We start from the raw sequence: 19,122 nt of genomic DNA, 5'->3' as shown, positions 1-19,122 counted from the left end.
AAAGTTTTGAGATTTGTCGCTCATAATGCATGTTAATTAAAAAAGTTAATGGGGGAAATTACCATGCTGTTTTCAGACTGGAAAATGTCCTTTAGTTTGTGTCTTTCAACTGTTTTATCCCATTCACAGCAGCCCGTATTTTGTGCTACTTTACGTTGATAATGTGACAAAAAGAAGCAACGTCGATTAGCTTTTTTAGGATGTCATTTTGATATGTAATATATGAAATTGTCTGCTGTTGTGTTTTGGCAAAAAGGTTTAAAGCTTGTTAAAGAAGGATAAATTGCAAGTTTCCTCAAAACATTTTTTTTTTTTATAAACAACGTTTATAAAATGCCTAAGGAATATATTTAGCCAGATATAGTAAATTTTTTAGAACATAGTATCAGTATCTATCACAGTTTTTTGTGAAACCCATTATATACTGTACTGTGCGTATAAATATAAAGTTAAGGAACAGTTATACTGCAAAATGTGATAAACACTATTTTCTGGCTTTTAAACATTTTGGTCAGTTATATATATATATATATATATATATATATATATATATATATATATATATATAGAGCCTTTCAACTGAAAAGCACTACTGTATGTACATAGATATTCCTTTAAGAAACTTTAAACTATTTAGGGAAACCATGACAGAGAGCAGCTGCATTACATAGCAAAACACATCACATCCTATAAGGCCAGCCAAATCACTTCTTTCTATCCTGTGATCAATGAAGCAAAACTTGGGGCTGCAGGCTGGCGTTAGACAGAGCCAAACGAACGCCAGTGTAGAAGTCAATCGAGCGCTAATACAAAACGCAACATAAACGTCTAGGATGTTCAGAGCGCGTTCGTTTATCCAAAAATTTCACGCCCGTGTGAACAAGGCCTTACTGCTAAACAAAATAGCACCTGCTATGAGTGAACTAAATGCATTTAGTGGATTTTGGAGAATGTTTATTTGCACTGCAGTTACAGTACAGTTACAGGTTTTGCTGCGTTTGAGAGCCACACTTTTTTCCTTGTTGCAATTTGTGTCAGTGATTCGCCCCAAAAACTCAAAGCATGGGTTTGCGATATTTTTCTTTATGAAAACTCAATCGACATATTATTAATACTAAATTGCATACTTAAATGAGCACAAACAACTGCAGGCTGATTTATCCATTGTGACAAAACTGTAGGTGGTGGTGGGAGTTGTAGTGAACACGATACTCACACTGCTATAAACAAAACAATTTTGACATAATATTTGCCCATTTGTGTTTACGTCTTTGACCCAAAAAAACATGCACATAAAATTCTTTATCATTTCTTGTTTTTCCCAAAACTGCAAAAATCTCATTTTGATGTCAAACTTTTAATATACCGTCATCTACTGTAGAACTCTGTCTGTAGTATAAGAGGTGCTTTTACTTTTCCTGCCGGTCTCCTGCCAAATATTTTATTATTATAAATGCTTCTACAAGTAGACAATAGTACTGTGGTAGAACATAGTAGAATATGCAAGATGGAAAAAAAATTATGAATTATGAATTATTCATTATTGTTTATGGCTATAAATGTTATAAATGTAAATATGCATATTGTTTATAGGATGTTTACTTTATTATGTAAATGACAAACCTAATAAGAAGGCTCATTGGGTCTAAGATACACACTTAAAGGTACACTCCACCCTGAAACACATTTACATTGAAATGCCTGATGATGCTGAATGTTTTTTTTTTCTTATTCCTGTAAGAAATTAGCAGTTGTCTGCCATGCCAGTATTATACTGTAGCTTGACATTGCCAGCATAGCCACAAGGTCACTCAATAAGAGAAAACGTTTAAACAATCACAAGGGGTAACTCTCGGGTTTCACTGTTATCCCAAGGAGAAAAAAACTCAAAAGGGAGTCCCTCCTGTTTAGTTCTTCAGAAGACTTCCCAGCCAGTGCAGGCAGTGCCAGTCACAAGACTGGTTAGAAAATGGGAGACTCGCGCCAGGAAGGACACCAGCATACAGCAAAACCTATTCCAGATCTTGCAGATCAAATGATATAATATGGCAACCCCAGGATAAAAAAGACAAAGCTCAAGGGTGGAAAAACTCAGACAAGTGCATTTTTTATTAATGTAAAATTCAATGTAAAAGTAATGGATACAGCAGACATTGGACACATAGTTGGATAATCCAGTTAACTATACAGTAGACACTTAGCTCAGCTAATTATAAATCTATAAATATGATGGCTTCGACAGGGTAGCATGAAAGTTGACACTTTGGCAGCTGATTTGTTTGGGTTCACAGATGAGGAGGTGAGAGCTGATTAGATTAAAGGACTAAAGCACCATTGCATCATTCTGTTTAGGTAGAAATGAAGTAAAAGCTAAATCAGAGCCACGTCTTTCAACAGATAGGAAAATTATATTCTGGGGAAAAACCAAAGCAAACTTTGGTATGAAATTTAAAGAATAGAAATTTAGATTTAAAAAAGGGACCTTATTTACATAAAAAAAGTAATAATCGTTACAAAAAATATGTAAGTCACTTTCAGGGTGGATTGTTACATCTGGTATTTTTTTACCCTCTCATTAGGTTTGTTTAATAATTGTTTATGTGTGTATTTATTTGATACTATATATTAATGTTTTATTTATATGTAAAACTCTATCTAAGGTCAAAACCATTTCAAAGCATTTGAATGTACGAGGGATGTTACAATGTCCTCTTAGACTTGTGACAGGCATCAAAATATCCATTTCTGCCTTAATGATCGTACTATTGTGAATTGTGTTGTGCATCTTTGTGTCTTTTCCTGATTTATTTATAGGATCCCATGCTAAAAAACAGGGTGAAGATTTAGCAGATAATGACGGCGATGAAGATGAAGGTATTCCTTTTGGTGATGAAGGCGGTAGCATGTTTAATGAATTTGTTTTCAGTTTTTTTTTATTGTTTTTTATTTTATTTTATTTTTATTTTTTATTTTTTTTAAACGATTTGAATAAAATCATTGCTATATTTTTACCTTTTTCTCATTTTCATGACCCAACTCATCAACATAGTGAGAGTGATGGTGGATGAATGGGGTTAGGTTTTGTTTGTGTTTGTTCTTAAAAAAATTGCTGTTTTAGCGATTGCTTTAAACTTTTTAATATAATGAAAGTGAAATTTCATCACATTTTAAAATAAGGAAATACAGATACAACTGCACTAAAGATACTAAAGTGGTACTGTATGAACAAGAAGAATACAAAGAATAACTCAATTTGTATTTAGGTTAATCTAGTAGACAATACAGGTCTTATTATTTATCTAATAATCCATTTAAATTAAGAATACAAATCAAATTTTACATTATTATATTTTAGAAAATACTCTTATTCAAGCAGTTATCCAATCAACCAATCATGTGTCATGATTGAATGCATTGAATTGAATGTGTCATCAGGTGAAATGCATGAAATCATGGAGTTACAGGCTCACCGAAACTGGACATTGAATTAGGAAAAGCTTACCTGTCAGACTCGAACCAGTCTGATATTCTCATTTGACGACTCTTATTGATCTATAGAAATGCTGCCCATTAATTTTTTTTTTCGTAAAATTCTGTTTAAACACTAGGTTTTTTCTGTTTTTGGTACCAAGAACCATTTTTAGTTCAACTGAAACCACATTTCTTTGACATGTATCTGCAGGATCCCTAAGGCTTGTGATATAGTTGCAACAACATTGCGATGACATCCACCTTTGGGTCAACGTCAGGATAATGTTGTTTTTAAGTTAAAATGAATATAAGTAAAAAGGACGTTGATATACCATTGAACAAAAGACCCAAAGACGACATTGCAAATACAACATCAAAACAATGAAATTTTAACCTTTATGTTGGTGAACATTGGTTGACCACATCGATGGTCCCTTAACGTTCTAACATGATTTGGGTATTATGACGGTTGTGTTGTAATGGTACCTCTCTGCCTAATTTTCTTATGTTCTAATTTACTGTTCTGTATTTGGTATTAATATTGTTTTTGCAACATTGTGTTAGGGGCAATTGTTCAATGTTATCCCATCATCATGTAATCATGTAAAGGTTTATTAATGTAATTCTAAATTTGTTGCCAAATTAATTCAGTATGTGTTTTTTTTTTTCAGTTTTTGTTTTTTAAACTAAAATTTACATTTACAAACAAGGTAGAAGATAACTACACCATATAATGCACCATCTAACTTTTACCAGTTATAACAAAATAAGAGTTCTGCACAGTTCTCTTAAAAACCTGCCATAGCATCTCAATAGGGTTAAAAAATAGACTTTGATTTGACCATTCCAACCCCTTTATTGTCTTCTTTAACCATTCAGATGTCAATTTGCTCATGTGCTTGGGATTGCTGTTTCATGACCAAATTTTGGCCCAGCATAATCTGTTGCATGAAGGACGTCATAATTTGTTTCAAGAATATTAAGGTAAAAAATTCATCCTTGATTCAGATCCCATGTCATGTGGCTGCAAAAAAAAACAGCCTACATTTACCATTATGACGGACAGCTGGTACAGCCAAACATCTCCACCTTGTTATCATCAATCCAAAAGATATTGTTCTGGATCTTTTGTGATTTGTCTAGAAGTAATTTTTTCAAATTAAAATTATTCTTAGCCACCCAAATCCATCAAAGTCAAACTTGTTTAGTCTGTTTGTGCTCTCCTGATTAGAAACATTTCCTGTGTTTGCAGAGGGCCACTGGGTTACACATTGTAGCTCTTGGGTATTTTTTTTATATCTCTGAGCATTATACTGCCTGACCTTGGACTAAATTGGCTGGAACGCCCACTCCTGGAAAGATCAGCTACTGTCTGGAAGGCTCTCTGTATGTCTTACTGTAGAATGCTGGATTTCAAGTTGTTTGGACATGGCCTTATAACCCTTCCCAGATTGATGTGCAGCAACAGTTGCTTCTCTGAGGTCAAGGCTAATATCTGTTCTACTTAGCATTATGTAGAAACACCCCTGAGTGTTTTAGGACATCAATTCAGCAAAGTTATGCTTTGATATGGGTACTTTAATGTATTGATTATTCACTGATCTTGTTCATTTTATTAGTAAATATAGGTTGATGAGTACTCCATAATTGTAATGTAGGCAAATGATATGGTAAATAAAAACATAGACTTTAAGAGGCATTTTCTTCTAACCACTGTATATCATATTGTCATTAAAATATACAATAGTACATTAAATTTGTACTTGTTATTGGTATATTTTTTTTTTCTTGTAGTTTGTACCGGGGGTGGGTGATAAAACAATCGTGATCCTTAAAGACATTCTCCGGCAATACGCAGCATGTATCATGAAGATGAAGTCTATAAAAATAAGTGAATAGTGAAATTGAGGGAACAAATCTGTAACGATTGATATGACTTTAGAAAACATTAATATCTAATCAAGTGATTATCAAAAGATATCAAATTATTATTTAAAAGGGAAAAGAAATGCAGCTTTTTATTAATCTCTCCATAATTTACTTGGCAAAAATTGGGTACATCGAAAGTAGGTCAGAAAAGACTGCATGACTGCTAGCCAGCCATAATTATAAATGGGTCAAACTAGCAACACACTCTCTGATGTGATTATTCTTCTGATAGGAAAGGGTCACTGGAGTAATAGGGGATACGGGCAGAAATAGTTGGCCAGCTGTAATTACATCTTAAATAATTTGTTGTTTATCGAGTTGGCATCTCTCTGAAAGCATTACGTCCAGATTCAAGGTGTGATGGGACTTCTGGTGATCAGAATCCATTACTTTGACTTTTGTTTAACGCTAGTCAGTTTAAAACTAGGACAATGTAAAAGTGCATGTTTATTGTATGTATATAAATATAAATACTGTGATTTTCTATTGTACATTGTGGATTTAAGCTTATCCTATTGTCTCCTAAAGACATAGGTCACACCACTCATTCTACTTTACAGCATCTTATCCAATCATAGTGTAGTGCAGTTATCTACAGTATACTCCACTAAATGTTTGCCATTGTGACTGTTAAAGCATAATATCATAGCTGACTTTTGAGAGTGTGGTGAATGCATACTGTATAGTTGAAAAGATGCAGCCTGAAGAGTTGCTGAGAGGATTAACAGCAGAGAAAGAATGAAAGAAGGTGCTGCTCAGCCACAGCATTGTTCAATTTCAGTATTTATCTTGGGATATTCAGGGCTCAGGATGGATATCTGGGAAGATTAGAAACAGGGAAGCATTCTTTCCATGCCGCAGCAAACGGCTTAAACCCCAGAATCTATCTGCAAACCCAGCCACTGCTGTTCTGTTGCTCATCTGCTTTTTTCCGAGATTACTCAGGTGAGTTATATGCTCACCACTAGGCTGCTATACCATATCGAACATGGGTTTTGTGTGCTCTGTGTAAGCACCTCATGCTGTGACGTGTCGGTTTTTCAGGTCAGCCATAACGTGGATCGTCAGTCTCGGCTCAGTGCTTTTTCTACACCAGAAGCCGAAGATTAATTTTTTTTTCAGAGTATTCATGTGCGTTTCTGAAAGAGACTTATTAAAGAAGCGTGGTTAGGAGGATTAGCTATAGTGTTAGTCGATACAGAATCAGCACATCTCTTTGGCAGAGGTGATGTCTTGAAGCATGTCTCGGCCTTCTGTATGTGGGGACGTAACATATTCCCCAAAGACAGATTTGTCTAAAGTGCTTGCATTAGATTTACAGTTTGTCCGAACAGGCAATTCCATCACTGCCTTGTGCAGAGATACAGTATGGTGCCTGAGGCTGCCCTCTGTGAAAATCCACTTGGCCAAGTATAGCCAAGTGGTGTGCTCAAATGGCAAAGTGTCCTGCCAGATGCTTTACCACCTGGCCTGGAGTCCAATTCCACTGCCAGAGCAACTGGATGTAAAAGCACGGATACGCCGCTGGAGTTAAAGATATGTGCTTTAGGTGTGCTTGTTGCTTCCCACTTTTTCGCATATCAAACCAATTGGCTTATATTTATTGCAACTTGCAGTGATATCTCTGTACAATGGCCCCTAAAGACAGGACTGGGGGGAAAATCATTGGTAAACATGTTTGCTAATAAATAAGTCAGAAAATAAAACACCAAAAACGCGTGCCTGAAGCCGAGCACCGCTGACTTTAATGTGTTTCGCGTGATTATTTACCTTGTTTATTTTGTTGCCGTATTTTATTATCTCCTCTAAAGTAATTGAATATAGGCATACTACTTTTATTGTTAGCTCCTCTAAGAGTGATAATTGAATAGAGAAAGGCTACAAATCTGTTTTGATGCTTTTATAGCACTGAAATGATTTTCTTCAGGCGTTGTATCAGTTTTTCTCGGAAGCAGATGGCACTATAAATAACTGTTTAAGATTCCTCTCTCCAAATTGCCACAGAGACTGAACTGAGACAAACGTCCTACTTAACACTCATGTCCTGCTCGGCGCTAAGCCGTAGATTTCCCATCTCATAGTGATACGGCTGTAAAACCGCTTGGAAATACTGTATATGCTAAAAATGGAACCGGGGACAGTGAACCCTCTTTTTTTGGATCGGAAGGCCTGTGTGAACATACGGCAATACTGTAAGGCCACTGTATATTTCATACACTTCCTCAGCCCCTGTATCTGACACTGTTTTATATAATCTGTGTACGGAAGTAGACAGTGCCCACCATCTTGCAATCCACTTAGCCAGGCATTGTCATCTCGATTCAGCAGGCGCTTCATCTTCTGCTCATTTGGCAGACTGAAAAAAGCTTTGCAAACCTGTTTCGGGTGGCCCCTCATCCACTTAGAGCTCTTAGCAGTCACTGAAGTCTGCTGCAACCCAGGGAATTTGCTATTCCGGAAGGCCCTGCGGAAATCAGGCTAGCGCCAGGGTGCACTGTGTCATCCCTGTCATAGTTGAGGCATATTTAGAACTGGTGGAGGTTCGAAATCACGCCAAGGGAGTGAGGCAACATGGATGATGAATGGTGGCCCTGTTATTCAGAGTCATGCACCTTTGCCTGGTCTCTCCCATTTCATGGAAACGGATCCGCAACTGTTTGCCTGAGTGAGCCAAGCTCCCTAATGAGGACAAAGAACGCCTGGCTTTGACTCTCTCCACCTGTCTAGCTATTAGGATTGATTCTATTGACTTCCAGCTGTCAGTCAGCATGGTTTCAAAAGACAACGGGCCAGTTTACGTTCATTGCCTGCTGTCATGAAAAGACAGGAAAGATCGACTCGAGCCTTCATGGCCCAAATGAAGAGCTTTGAAAGGGCTTATTGGGCTGTTATGTTAAATCTCTGGAAAGATATTTTCTCTAGGAGGTAAATACTTATTATCCACCGGTGATGCAAACATTTTATTGGTTTTAAAGTTATATTTTGGTAGCTGGTGTATACGGTGTGATTTTTACATTGATTCTGTAAGAGAGTTTGTGTGTATGTGTGGAAAGAGGCTTGGTCTACTATGTATCCTTCTCCCTCTTTTCCTTTTACACTCTCTTTCCAGCTCCCCTCTGGTACCAAAGGCCAGGCTTCAAAAGAGCACATCAAACCACCTGCCTATGCGCTTAGCAACATTATATTTCATGCACAAACGCCATGGCCACAGCCTGAAGAAGTCCTCTTCTTCAAAGGTCATTTTCCCCCATCTTGTTCAGGTGCAGCACTGTCAAAATCTAAGGCAAAATACGCAAGATAACGCTGCGTATCCAGGCTCCCTTTGCAGTGAATGAAAAGCTCAGTACAAATTATTACTTGTTATCCATGCCACACAGAAGGGTTCAGCAGTGCGATGTTGTGATCATGACTTGTCATGGAGTTGTAATTTGCGTCACATCTGACGTAATTCGCATTGACGGTAGCTGCATGCATGCCGTCAAAATCAACTCTTGTCAAGCAGATCGCCCGTTGTTGGAGGCGCTCATTGCTCATACCGCGCCATTCGGCTCCTACGGAGTGACACTGCTGCCACCATGCAAAGTGGCCCGGTGAGATTTATGAGGCTGGAGAACAGGCTGAGTGACAGCGCTACGGGCCTGAGCATGACTTACACCACTCATGGATTCACTAATCACCAGATGGCGAAGTGATACCAGCGCATCTACTGTATGTAGACGGGTCTTCAGAATCATGCAGGTCAAAGGGAACAAAGATGAAGTTAGGATTGCTTAAGGTTTTGATGCTTGCATTCTGCCTCGAGACATACTGTACTGTACAAAGCATCTAGTGCATGTGTGGGTGTGTGCGAATGCATGTGGGAACGTGTATCACCTCGTTCTATAACGGGTCCCCTCATCCTCTACATCTTAAACATGAATTCAGTTCTTATAAAGTTTATATCCTATTCACAGTTCACATTTTCTTTTGACTTTATACCGAAAATGAATGCATGAACTAAAAATGTGTGTATTTTGTATTCAGTCTTTCACTGTGCCTTTCTTCTTTTTTCAGCGCATACTATTTTTGGAAACGCAGTGACCTGCTGCGAATGTGTCTTGTTTTAATGCTGTCTCGGTATTAACTAGTCAGGTGTTTTTTACCGGTTTCAGTTCCAAGTTCAAAACTTCTTGATGTGAATCAACAAAAGAGGCTTCTGATAACACTGACATGACTAATCACTCATCCTGTTCCACTCAGTACTTTTATTTTCTCTCTTACTTTTCCTTCTGGCATATTTATTCTCTCCTTCTCACTCTGAATCTGTCTACTTTCAGTTGTTTTAATGTCCCATGCCTCGCCGGTGCAGGAAATCCTTCATCTTTTTGTTCATTCTCCTCGCTCTATGCATCGTCTCTCTTGTGTAAGATACATGTTAGCCCAGAATTGCCAGTATTAAACCCATGCCTTATCACAGCTCTCTCAGATACCAGATAAGTCTTAAGGCGCAGGCGATCAAAAAGGAAAAAAACAAAAAAAAAACAAAAAAAAAACATGCAGCACCTACAAAGGACATTTCATTCATCTCACAGTGCCGCTAATTAGCCATGACCGTTTCCACGTAAATAGGCGTGAATGCAATATGAAGAGCCCTCTAGACTGCAGCAGGACGAAGCAAGCACACTGTTTGTCATTTGCAATTTTTCTCGAGGATTTAGAATTTGCAGTCTGCAGTAGCCATGGTAACCACAAATACCATATAATTGTTTGACTGGGACTCAGAGCCAAACAACCACCAGACCTAAGAGAGAGACAAAGAAAGAATCACGTCTGTCAAAACAGCCTTTTTCAATCATGGCCACATGTTGTTAATTTATTATTATTATTTTTTTGACATAAGAGAATTTTGTTAAAATCTAAATAGTCCTTTTAGTGCATCATATGCTTAGGTTAAATACATGCAGAAATATTTATAGAATTTCTAGACATAAAGATTCTGTAGATAATCGCCTTTTATTCCGTGCCTGGGCGTGACATGCGCTAAATTCGAACGTCATCGCATCACTGAGGCTGCAAATGTCTCGCCATGACAATGCAAGCAATTAAATTCTGACCTTGCATACGGCTTCATCTGTTCATATCTCCTTGCTGTGCATTATCAGTTTGTCATGAGAGGTCGATTAGGCAGCCATGTACGTGTGGCTGGTATCTGGGAGGGTCGAGTGTTGAGCTTTTCTTTGCTGTGTGTGTTAGGGCTTAGAGAGCAGGTTTAACCGTGGCCACTCTTGCAGACATACGAGACACCGGCGCCAAACCTGTGATGGTCTACATTCACGGAGGCTCCTACATGGAGGGCACGGGGAACATGATCGACGGCAGCGTGTTGGCCAGCTACGGCAATGTCATCGTCATCACGCTCAACTTCCGGGTCGGCGTCTTAGGTAAGGAGCTTTTATTTGTTTCAAGGGTGTTTTTTAGTAAATATGCTTTTTTTGTAGTTTGAAAGTGAGGGCATGCAGTATTATTATTGCCTTTTTAAGTATATATATTATACAGGGGGTGTTCATGTCAAACCGGGACTTGGTTGTACAGAATAACAGAACACAGTTTTGAGGAATGAAACTACCTTTATTCCTTTATATAATCCTTTGCTACACTAATGCTCTTATCCAAGAGTTCCACTAGTGCTTGGATACCATCAAGGTAGAAAGTTTACTCAGTAAACTCGAACCATGATCAAACTTCCTGCTTCACTTGTAAAATGCTGGCCCTCCAGGAACTTCTTTATTGGCCCAAACATGCAGACATGGCTTGAGGCGAGGTCAGGATTGTACAGGGGATATTGCAATAACAAATGAATGGTTGCGCATTGAATGATTGTTTGTACAGTTCCCACAGACAGATGTGTGTCTCCTGCAAGTTGATGACAGTGTGTCAAGTGACAGGTGTCCATTTTCAAGGATCAGGCGTTCCACTTGCTGAATGTTCACGAGAACGACTGCAGTGCACTGGCGTTGAGCCACCTTGGGCCGGGATTGTTATTCACGGACGTACAGCCTTCTTTAAAACGTTTGCACCATTCAGATGTTTTACTGCAGCTAAAAGCATACAAAGCATACAAACAACATAAATTTACAAAAAGTAGCTAAGACACCTACTTGGCTGATTAGCTAAGACAAAACAAGTTAACATCATAAATTTACAAAACTATGCAAAGCAGAAGACAATTCTTTTTGTTAATGTATTAAAAAAGAAATACTTTTCCCCCAAAAGAAATATCACAATTGAAATTATGGAATTTTGTTTTGGTTATTGAAAGTTGACTTTTAAAAGTAAGACTTTTTTCATGAGTTGATTGTGATGATTTTGAGCACATTATAAGCACAATGTACAATTGTTGGATTCGGTAAAAGCAGAAAGTTAAAAAAGAGAGGGGAAATAATATTCATAAATTGGCTGCTATGTATGTTTTATCTAGCATCATGTTTTTCATCTGTAAATTCGGTTTGCGTCAGTGCAGACCATTGAGACCCAATAATTTTGCCTGTTTTTCTTTACACCAATTTTTTTGTTGTTGTTGTTGTTGCTGCACATACAGTAGTTTGCTGAAAAGTGTCATTTTAAGCATGCCTGGACAAACCTTTTTCTTTGCTATCTAAAAAACTATTACAGCTATCACAGAAAGTATTCTAGTTTAAAAAAAAAAAAACGAAAAATATATTGAATGGTGTCTCAAGAGCAACAGTTATGATTTGACAGTTCATTCTAAATATTTAATCTAATGATAAACATTGCCAATTACTTAACCAGGGCAAACATGCAAATGTTATGGGCTTCTGCCAGTGTTATGCAATATATGAATAATGATATAATTAATTTTAATAATTTAAGCTTATGGAATGCAAAGCCAGGGACAAGTAATACAACACACAGTGTTTGTTGTTCATAATGCAGACTGTGGGACCCAATGCAAATGTCATTGAAATTCAAGGCAGAGTGAACTACAGTATAAATCAACAAATAAATAAATGGATCAGTATTAATGCAGAATGAGCAGTCTTTTAATTAGAAGGATGAGCTGGGAATAATTGAGGCTCGATTATTAGACACAATATAATGAAGTAAAACAAAAAAAAACAAGAAATTGAAAAGAAATTTGAGTAATTGTCCATTAAAATACGGTGGACCTCTTTTATCAAACTGGATTCAAATATTTATTTATACATATGAGTTTATCTATATGAGTAGTAGAAATCTGGAATTTACAGTATGAAGATATGCACACATGAGGTGTGTATGCGTGTTTACACATACTGTAAAAAGATTCATTTAATGCTATTTCAATTGAATAGATTACTGTATGTATTTTAAATCACACCCACACAACATTTAATGAAATGCTTATAATATCTGGTCAATTTATATTAATTACATTCACTAAATTGATATCAAATCAAAATGTAAAATGAAAAGAAATCAAGCTTTAAAAATTATCCATAAATTAAAACAAAGAAGACAAGTTATTTGCTTGAGAATACTCCTGTATAGAAGGAGCATGGTTAACAGCTTAGCTTATACAGTACATGGGTGCGTCAAAAGTTATCCACACTGGAAGCAACGAATGCACTACTGTCTCCACTTCTTCATTAGAAGTGAATCTTCATCCTCGTAGGCCTGCTTTCAGGGGTCCAAACTGTTAAAGGCAAGATCAGGACCATAGAGAAGATGCTTTATCAACCCAAAAACGAAGATTTTGCAGTGTTGATAGTGTGGGCAGAAATAAAATTCAATTTTTAGGCTTCATCTCTTTATTATGCATTCAAGAATGAGTTCATCAGAGGGACAACCCATGTTAGATGTTTTGGAGATAAAGGCCAGATTGAGGTGGTTTGGACATGTTCAGAGGAGAGATGGTGAATATATCGGTAGAAGGATGCTGAGGTTTGAACTGCCCGGCAGGAGGTCTAGAGGAAGACCAAAGAGGCAGTTTATGGATGCAGTGAGAGAGGACATGAAGGTAGTAGGTGTGAGAGAAGAGGATGCAGAGGATAGGGTTAGATGGAGGCGGATGATTCGCTGTGGCGACCCCTGAAAGGGAACAGCTGAAAGACAAAGAAGAAGATCTCTTTTTTATGCATGTCACTGTAATGAGCACTGTTAATTACACCTTAGTTAAACCTTTTTACCTTATATTGCTTCAATACTGGCCCTTGAGATTCTCAGAAACCTGTAAACATGAATTTTTCCAGCTGTTGGGTAGCTCAGTGGTTAAGGCATTGGATTATGGTTCGGAACCCTCAACTGCTCAGATGAATACTGCAATAACAAAAAAAGTAAGTCGCTCTGGATAAGGGCGTCTGCACAAATGCTTACTGTAAATGCATGCTTGACTTTTGAACTTTTTTTCGGCTGCCTTTTTTTCGATTGAGAATGTTACTGTTCCATACTTTGTCGTTTATTCTCAGGCTCATAGTGTTGAATCTATGTCTAGTCACCAATAACTTTCACCTTCCTTAACCTCATGAGTTGTTTCGGCACTGGGTTCACCCTCAGACCACAAAAAACAAATCACTGCACGCTGTTTTTTTCTTTTAGCAAATCACAAGTGGGGTATCTATTTTTGCTCACACCGCAATTACAATTTAGCTAATGTAACACGCTCACACCTGCATAGCAGTGACTGGGGAGACTGAAGCCTTAAATGGAAAGCGCTGATAAGATGGAGTGCGGATAATTTTTGACTTACCATTGTACAATCGTTCTACTTGCCGCAAAATCTTCTTTTAATGTTCAACCTGTTTATTAGAGCTATCACTTAATGATGTCTCAAGCTGCAATGTCTCATATACTTCCTAGTGTGCAGTAGACCTTTTTTTCCTTTCTTTTTTTTTTTTTTTGTGCAGACTATTTGCTTGCTATGTACCCCTGCCCTTCTGCATGAGTCACAGAGACAGTTTGTTGCGAAGGGGGAAAAAAATTAAACATAACAGTTTCCAGCATTAATGCTTTTTTTAGACTGAACTGTTAAATGTACATGAAAGTGAATACATTTCTGCAATAAATATGCAAAAAAAAATTCTTAAAATGCACTTTTGTGGGCAGTGTGACTCAGATAAAATTGTCATTTATGAAACTGAAACAGATTAGTTGGGGAGGGGTTTTGTGGGGGGAGGTAGTTTTCATTTTTGTTAATACATTTCATTATGAAGGGCTGTCATTTTACTACAGAAGTAAGGTACAAGATCCATCCATCCATTTTTTTTTTTTTTTTGATACTGTAGCTTATCTGGTGTAGGGTTGTGGAGCTCTCCCAGGAAACGCAAAGCACAAGGCAGAGTACACACTGGATGGAGTTCCAAATCATCACAGGAAACATGCACATTCACACACTCATAAGTCATAAACTACGGACAATTTGTAATCAGCTTATGTCTATGGACTGAGAAACCCTCTAGGTGCACAGAGAACATTTACATTTATGACATTTTGCAGATGCCTTATTCATAGCGACTTTTTTATTTTTTTTTATCTCGTTATACATCAGAGCAGTTACTGTAGGGGCTTTTTTTTTAAATCTAGAGTAAAACGTTTAACATTTGTGCAATTACACAATTCAGAACTGAAGCTTACACTACAGGAGCACATCTGTAACAGTCCCATAACCCTGAGCAGTTACTGTATGCTGCATTGTTTGTGATTACTAGAGATGAAAAAAAAAATTGCATAATGATTTGCCATGATTAAACTGTGTTGTAGTTTCAGCGCTGGCTCTTGAGTTCTGAGTGAATATTTACAGTACATTCAGTTCCAAAAATATTTGCTCAGTGACATGATTGTGATATTTTTGCCTCCGAAACACCACCATACTGGATTTTAAATGAAGCAATCAAGATTGATTGAACTGTAGACATTCAGCTTTAATTCAGTGGGGTTTAGCAAAAATATTGCATTAATTGCTTAGGAATTACAACCAAGTCCCTCCATTTTCAGAGGCTCAAAAATAATTAGTCTATGACTGATAAGCATTTTCACGGCCAGTTGTGTCAAAACTGATAGGACAGCACTTTATATTACTGATGGATAATGACCCAAAACATACATACAGTACTGTGCAAAAGCCTTGCGCCACACCTCATTTCTTCATATTTTGCTTACAACGAGCCAGACATTTTTGTATTCTTTTTTTATGTAGTCATGTGGAATAGTCCTCCAGGCTTATGGCATGTTTTTTTTTATTTTGTTAAGTCACACAGTGACCTATGAATCATTCAAGGATAAAAATCAATCTAACTTAAGGCATGAACCAGTGAGAAACAGGTGCAGATGATGACAGATGATCCAGCCGGTGATTAGTGTACTGGTGATACTTAATGCTGAGTGGCTGGAACAGATAAGAAGGGAACGAGGTTGCTGCTGAGGTTGTTATACAGTAAGCAACCAATTATTGAATTTCAGCTTTTTAACCTGTCACAGTAAATCATTTGTTCCAAGTTCTTTAATTTCATCTGCATACTTTAATTTAATATAATATGTAGAAACGAAGGGTGGCTCAAGACTTTTGCACGGTACTGTATCCAAAAACCAACTTTTTGAGCTTTTTTAGGCAAAGAAATAAAATGTTCTCAAACCTGACCTCAACACTTCCTGTTTTTTACTGAAGGCAGAAGCAGCACACAAGCAGCAACTAAATGTTGCCTGGCAAAGAATCTCAAAGAAGGAAGATCAGTATTTGTCATGGTTCCAGACAGGATTGGCATCCTATTAAGTATTTTAGTATTAAAAATAATCCTTTTTTTTAACCTTTGCTTTATGCTATATTTATTGTAGAGCTTGCTGTTCTTGTCCTTGTGCTATGAAGCACTTTGAACTGGACCAGTATAATTATGGCTAGATGATACCATCATCTTTCAATCTGGGTTATGTGACTTCAAATGTCATTGAGTACTATATAAGTAAATGACAGTAACGAAGACCGCCGTTTCATCCTGGTTAATTTTTTCTTCTGCAGTTTGGTTGTGTTCTTTCTATCTGATAGAAACAGTAATTATTGCTTCAAAGGGTCAGGCCTCTCTCCTGGGGCTCCATTTGCAAAGCTTTAGATCTGAGGCCTTCCTCATTTAGATGAATGAGAATTCATTACAGGTTTAATGTTTAATTATAAAATCAGGACACTGGCGAGACCCACATGCTAGGATGTGGCATATGGAGATCTAGAGGCTCCTTAATTCCGAGTCTGGTAAATAAGGGACCAACACCCACCAAACACTTTATTAGGGCACTGGTGGCTCAGTGGTAGGTGTTTCGTCTGCCATGCGGAGGGCCTGGGTTCGATTCCCAGCCACTGGATGCAGTGCCAGTCCTAAGCCCGGATAAAATGGGAGGGTTGCGTCGGGAAGGGCATCCGGCGTAAAACCTGTGCCAAGTTGTAGTGTGGACCGGGTATTCCGCTGTAGTGACCCCTTAACGGGAGCAGCCAAAAGACCAACAACTCAACTTTATTAAGGGACACTAAACTTATAACAGGTAGGACCTCCCTTTACTTTTAGGACAGCCTCATTTACTTATGGCATGGATTCCACATGATGTTGCAAGCATTCCTTTAAGGTTCAGGTCCATTTTGGCCTTTTTTTTTTCAGGTGTACTTTCATGGCAAGAATCCCAATGGTGTTCTGTTATATTCTGATCTCAAGACTGGAAAGGTACTGAAAAACTCTTGAAGTCATTGTCATGACAACTGTTCAAGATGAATTTTTCTTTGTGACATGGTGAATTACTGTATCATCCTGGAAGTAGCCAGTAAAAGATGGGTAAATTGTGGCCATAATGGAACGCACATGGCCTGTGGCCGTACCTAAACAGGATGTGGCAGTGAGTTATTGGTATCAATGTGCCAAGAAATCATCCTAGACTGTTGACACAAGGCAGGTTGCACCTATGTATATATGTATATGTATATACAGTATATATATATATATATATATATATATATATATATTATTATTTTTTTTTTTTTTTACATGGTGGGAGAAATCTTTTTTGGGGAGCCTATTTGTTGGGAACCATACAGTGTGTCACTACAAGGGCCAAAATATTCGTGTGGTTATCCCCAAAAGGATAGCTATTGAAAAAATTATTAATTAGCTGTAGTATTAATAGGACATTCTTGCAAGCAAGTGTGCATGTTAAAGTTTAGTCCTTGGTTGCAGTGTCTCTATAATAATATGTAATGGGTCCCAGTTAGACAGAAGTATCTAGTATCACTGCTCTTCACAAATATAATTAGTCACTGCTTCTCCAGAGCACACCAGTTCCTATGGGGTAGACAATTACCGTTTCTGTACGTATTAAAAATTAACAATGGCTGCTGCTCTTCCGCTCAAAGGTGAGCCGTTTGGTTTTTGTAAGCTGCCTGCTCAAGATGAGGAGTGATTCACGACATTCAGTTCAGTCATACCAGCATTAAAAAAAATTCATTTTAATACAGCAGCTTAATCAACAATAAGGTCCTTGACATTAAGTCATTAAATGAGGAACAGTGGACATGGTTGCCAAGGCTGCTAATAGAGCTGCCGCTTACTTGCGGTTCCAACCATTGTGTAAAAAGACTGCTTGTGACTCAAAGCTATTTGTAGTCTTTCACTGGGGCCTGGAGGAGAAATCAACATTATTGAACACGCACATGGTAAACGGCCATGAAGAGCTCCTTTCTGGACTTCCTCTTTTGGGTCTTGTCCAGTTCTTCTCTGGACTTTATATATGAATATCCATTGTTATTTTAATAGGCATGCTCAATCTGAGATAGATGGATAAATAAATAAATAGGCTAAAAAAATTCACCCTATTAATGTCAGGGAGTGAGGATCAGCATGCTGCTTTTTATACACCTCCAGCTGACTAGCTGGCACAAGCCTACTCCAAATTAAATCCAGTAAATTTCACCATCCAGTTTGCAGCAATCGCTCGACCTGATGGTATTTGTTAAATGAGATCAGCTATTTGTGTATGGATTTTCTTTGTCTGTGCAGTTGTCAAGAAATTACTGTCAAAGATGTAATATATTAGACGTTTAGCAAAAGGAATTGCAGTAGAGCCTTCTTATACGGTATATTTGGTGCAGAATTAACTGAGCTTAATTCTGTATGTTACTTTTTGTCATATTATCTTACTTTTCTTTAGTTTTAATTATGACTTAAGTAAAAAGACTTACTCACTCACTCATCTTTTATACCGCTTTATCCTGTATTCAGGGTGGAGGGGGCCTGGAGCCTATACCAGGAGACTTAGGGCACGAGGCAGGGTACACCTTGAACCAGGGTGCCAATCCATCTCAGGGCACACACACATACACACACTAAGGCCAATTAGGGAATGCCAATTAGCCTAACCTGCATATACAGTATTTGGACTGTTGGATTAAACCGGAGTACCCGGAGGAAACCCACTAAGCACGGGGAAAACATGCAAACTCCATGCACACAGAGACGAGAATCGAGCCTGGCCGGAAATCAAACTTGGACCCTGGAGGTGCAAGGCGACAGTGCTAACCACTACACCACCGTGCTGCCGTCTTTAGCAATAACATTTGCGAAAGAAAAAAAAAAGGAAAAAAAAGTTTATACATTGCCTGACCAGAAAAAAAGTAGCACACTCTCAGATTGTATTCAGTCCCCTTTGTCTTTGATTACAGCCAGCTCATGTGTAGAAATAATTCGTCATACTTTCAGAACCACTCTTTTACAAGTC

General features: G+C 37.8%; 1 protein-coding gene across 2 annotated transcripts in view; it reads left to right on the top strand.

The window, feature by feature from the left end:
* Positions 1–19,122, top strand: part of nlgn3a (neuroligin 3a) — a 188,342-nt gene that overhangs the window by 65,609 nt on the left and 103,611 nt on the right. Inside the window, exons 4-5 of one of the 2 annotated variants that reach the window (XM_053506450.1) lie at positions 2,815–2,874; positions 10,671–10,820. In XM_053506450.1, the coding sequence (XP_053362425.1) occupies positions 2,815–2,874; positions 10,671–10,820 (210 nt within the window). The remainder of the gene's footprint in view (positions 1–2,814; positions 2,875–10,670; positions 10,821–19,122) is intronic. The other variant, XM_053506451.1, reaches the window with a different exon arrangement.

Source organism: Clarias gariepinus, chromosome 10, assembly GCF_024256425.1.
Source record: "Clarias gariepinus isolate MV-2021 ecotype Netherlands chromosome 10, CGAR_prim_01v2, whole genome shotgun sequence".
Lineage (NCBI taxonomy): Eukaryota > Metazoa > Chordata > Actinopteri > Siluriformes > Clariidae > Clarias > Clarias gariepinus.
Note: the sequence above shows the minus strand (reverse complement) of the source record. Positions and strands in the feature narration are given on the sequence as shown.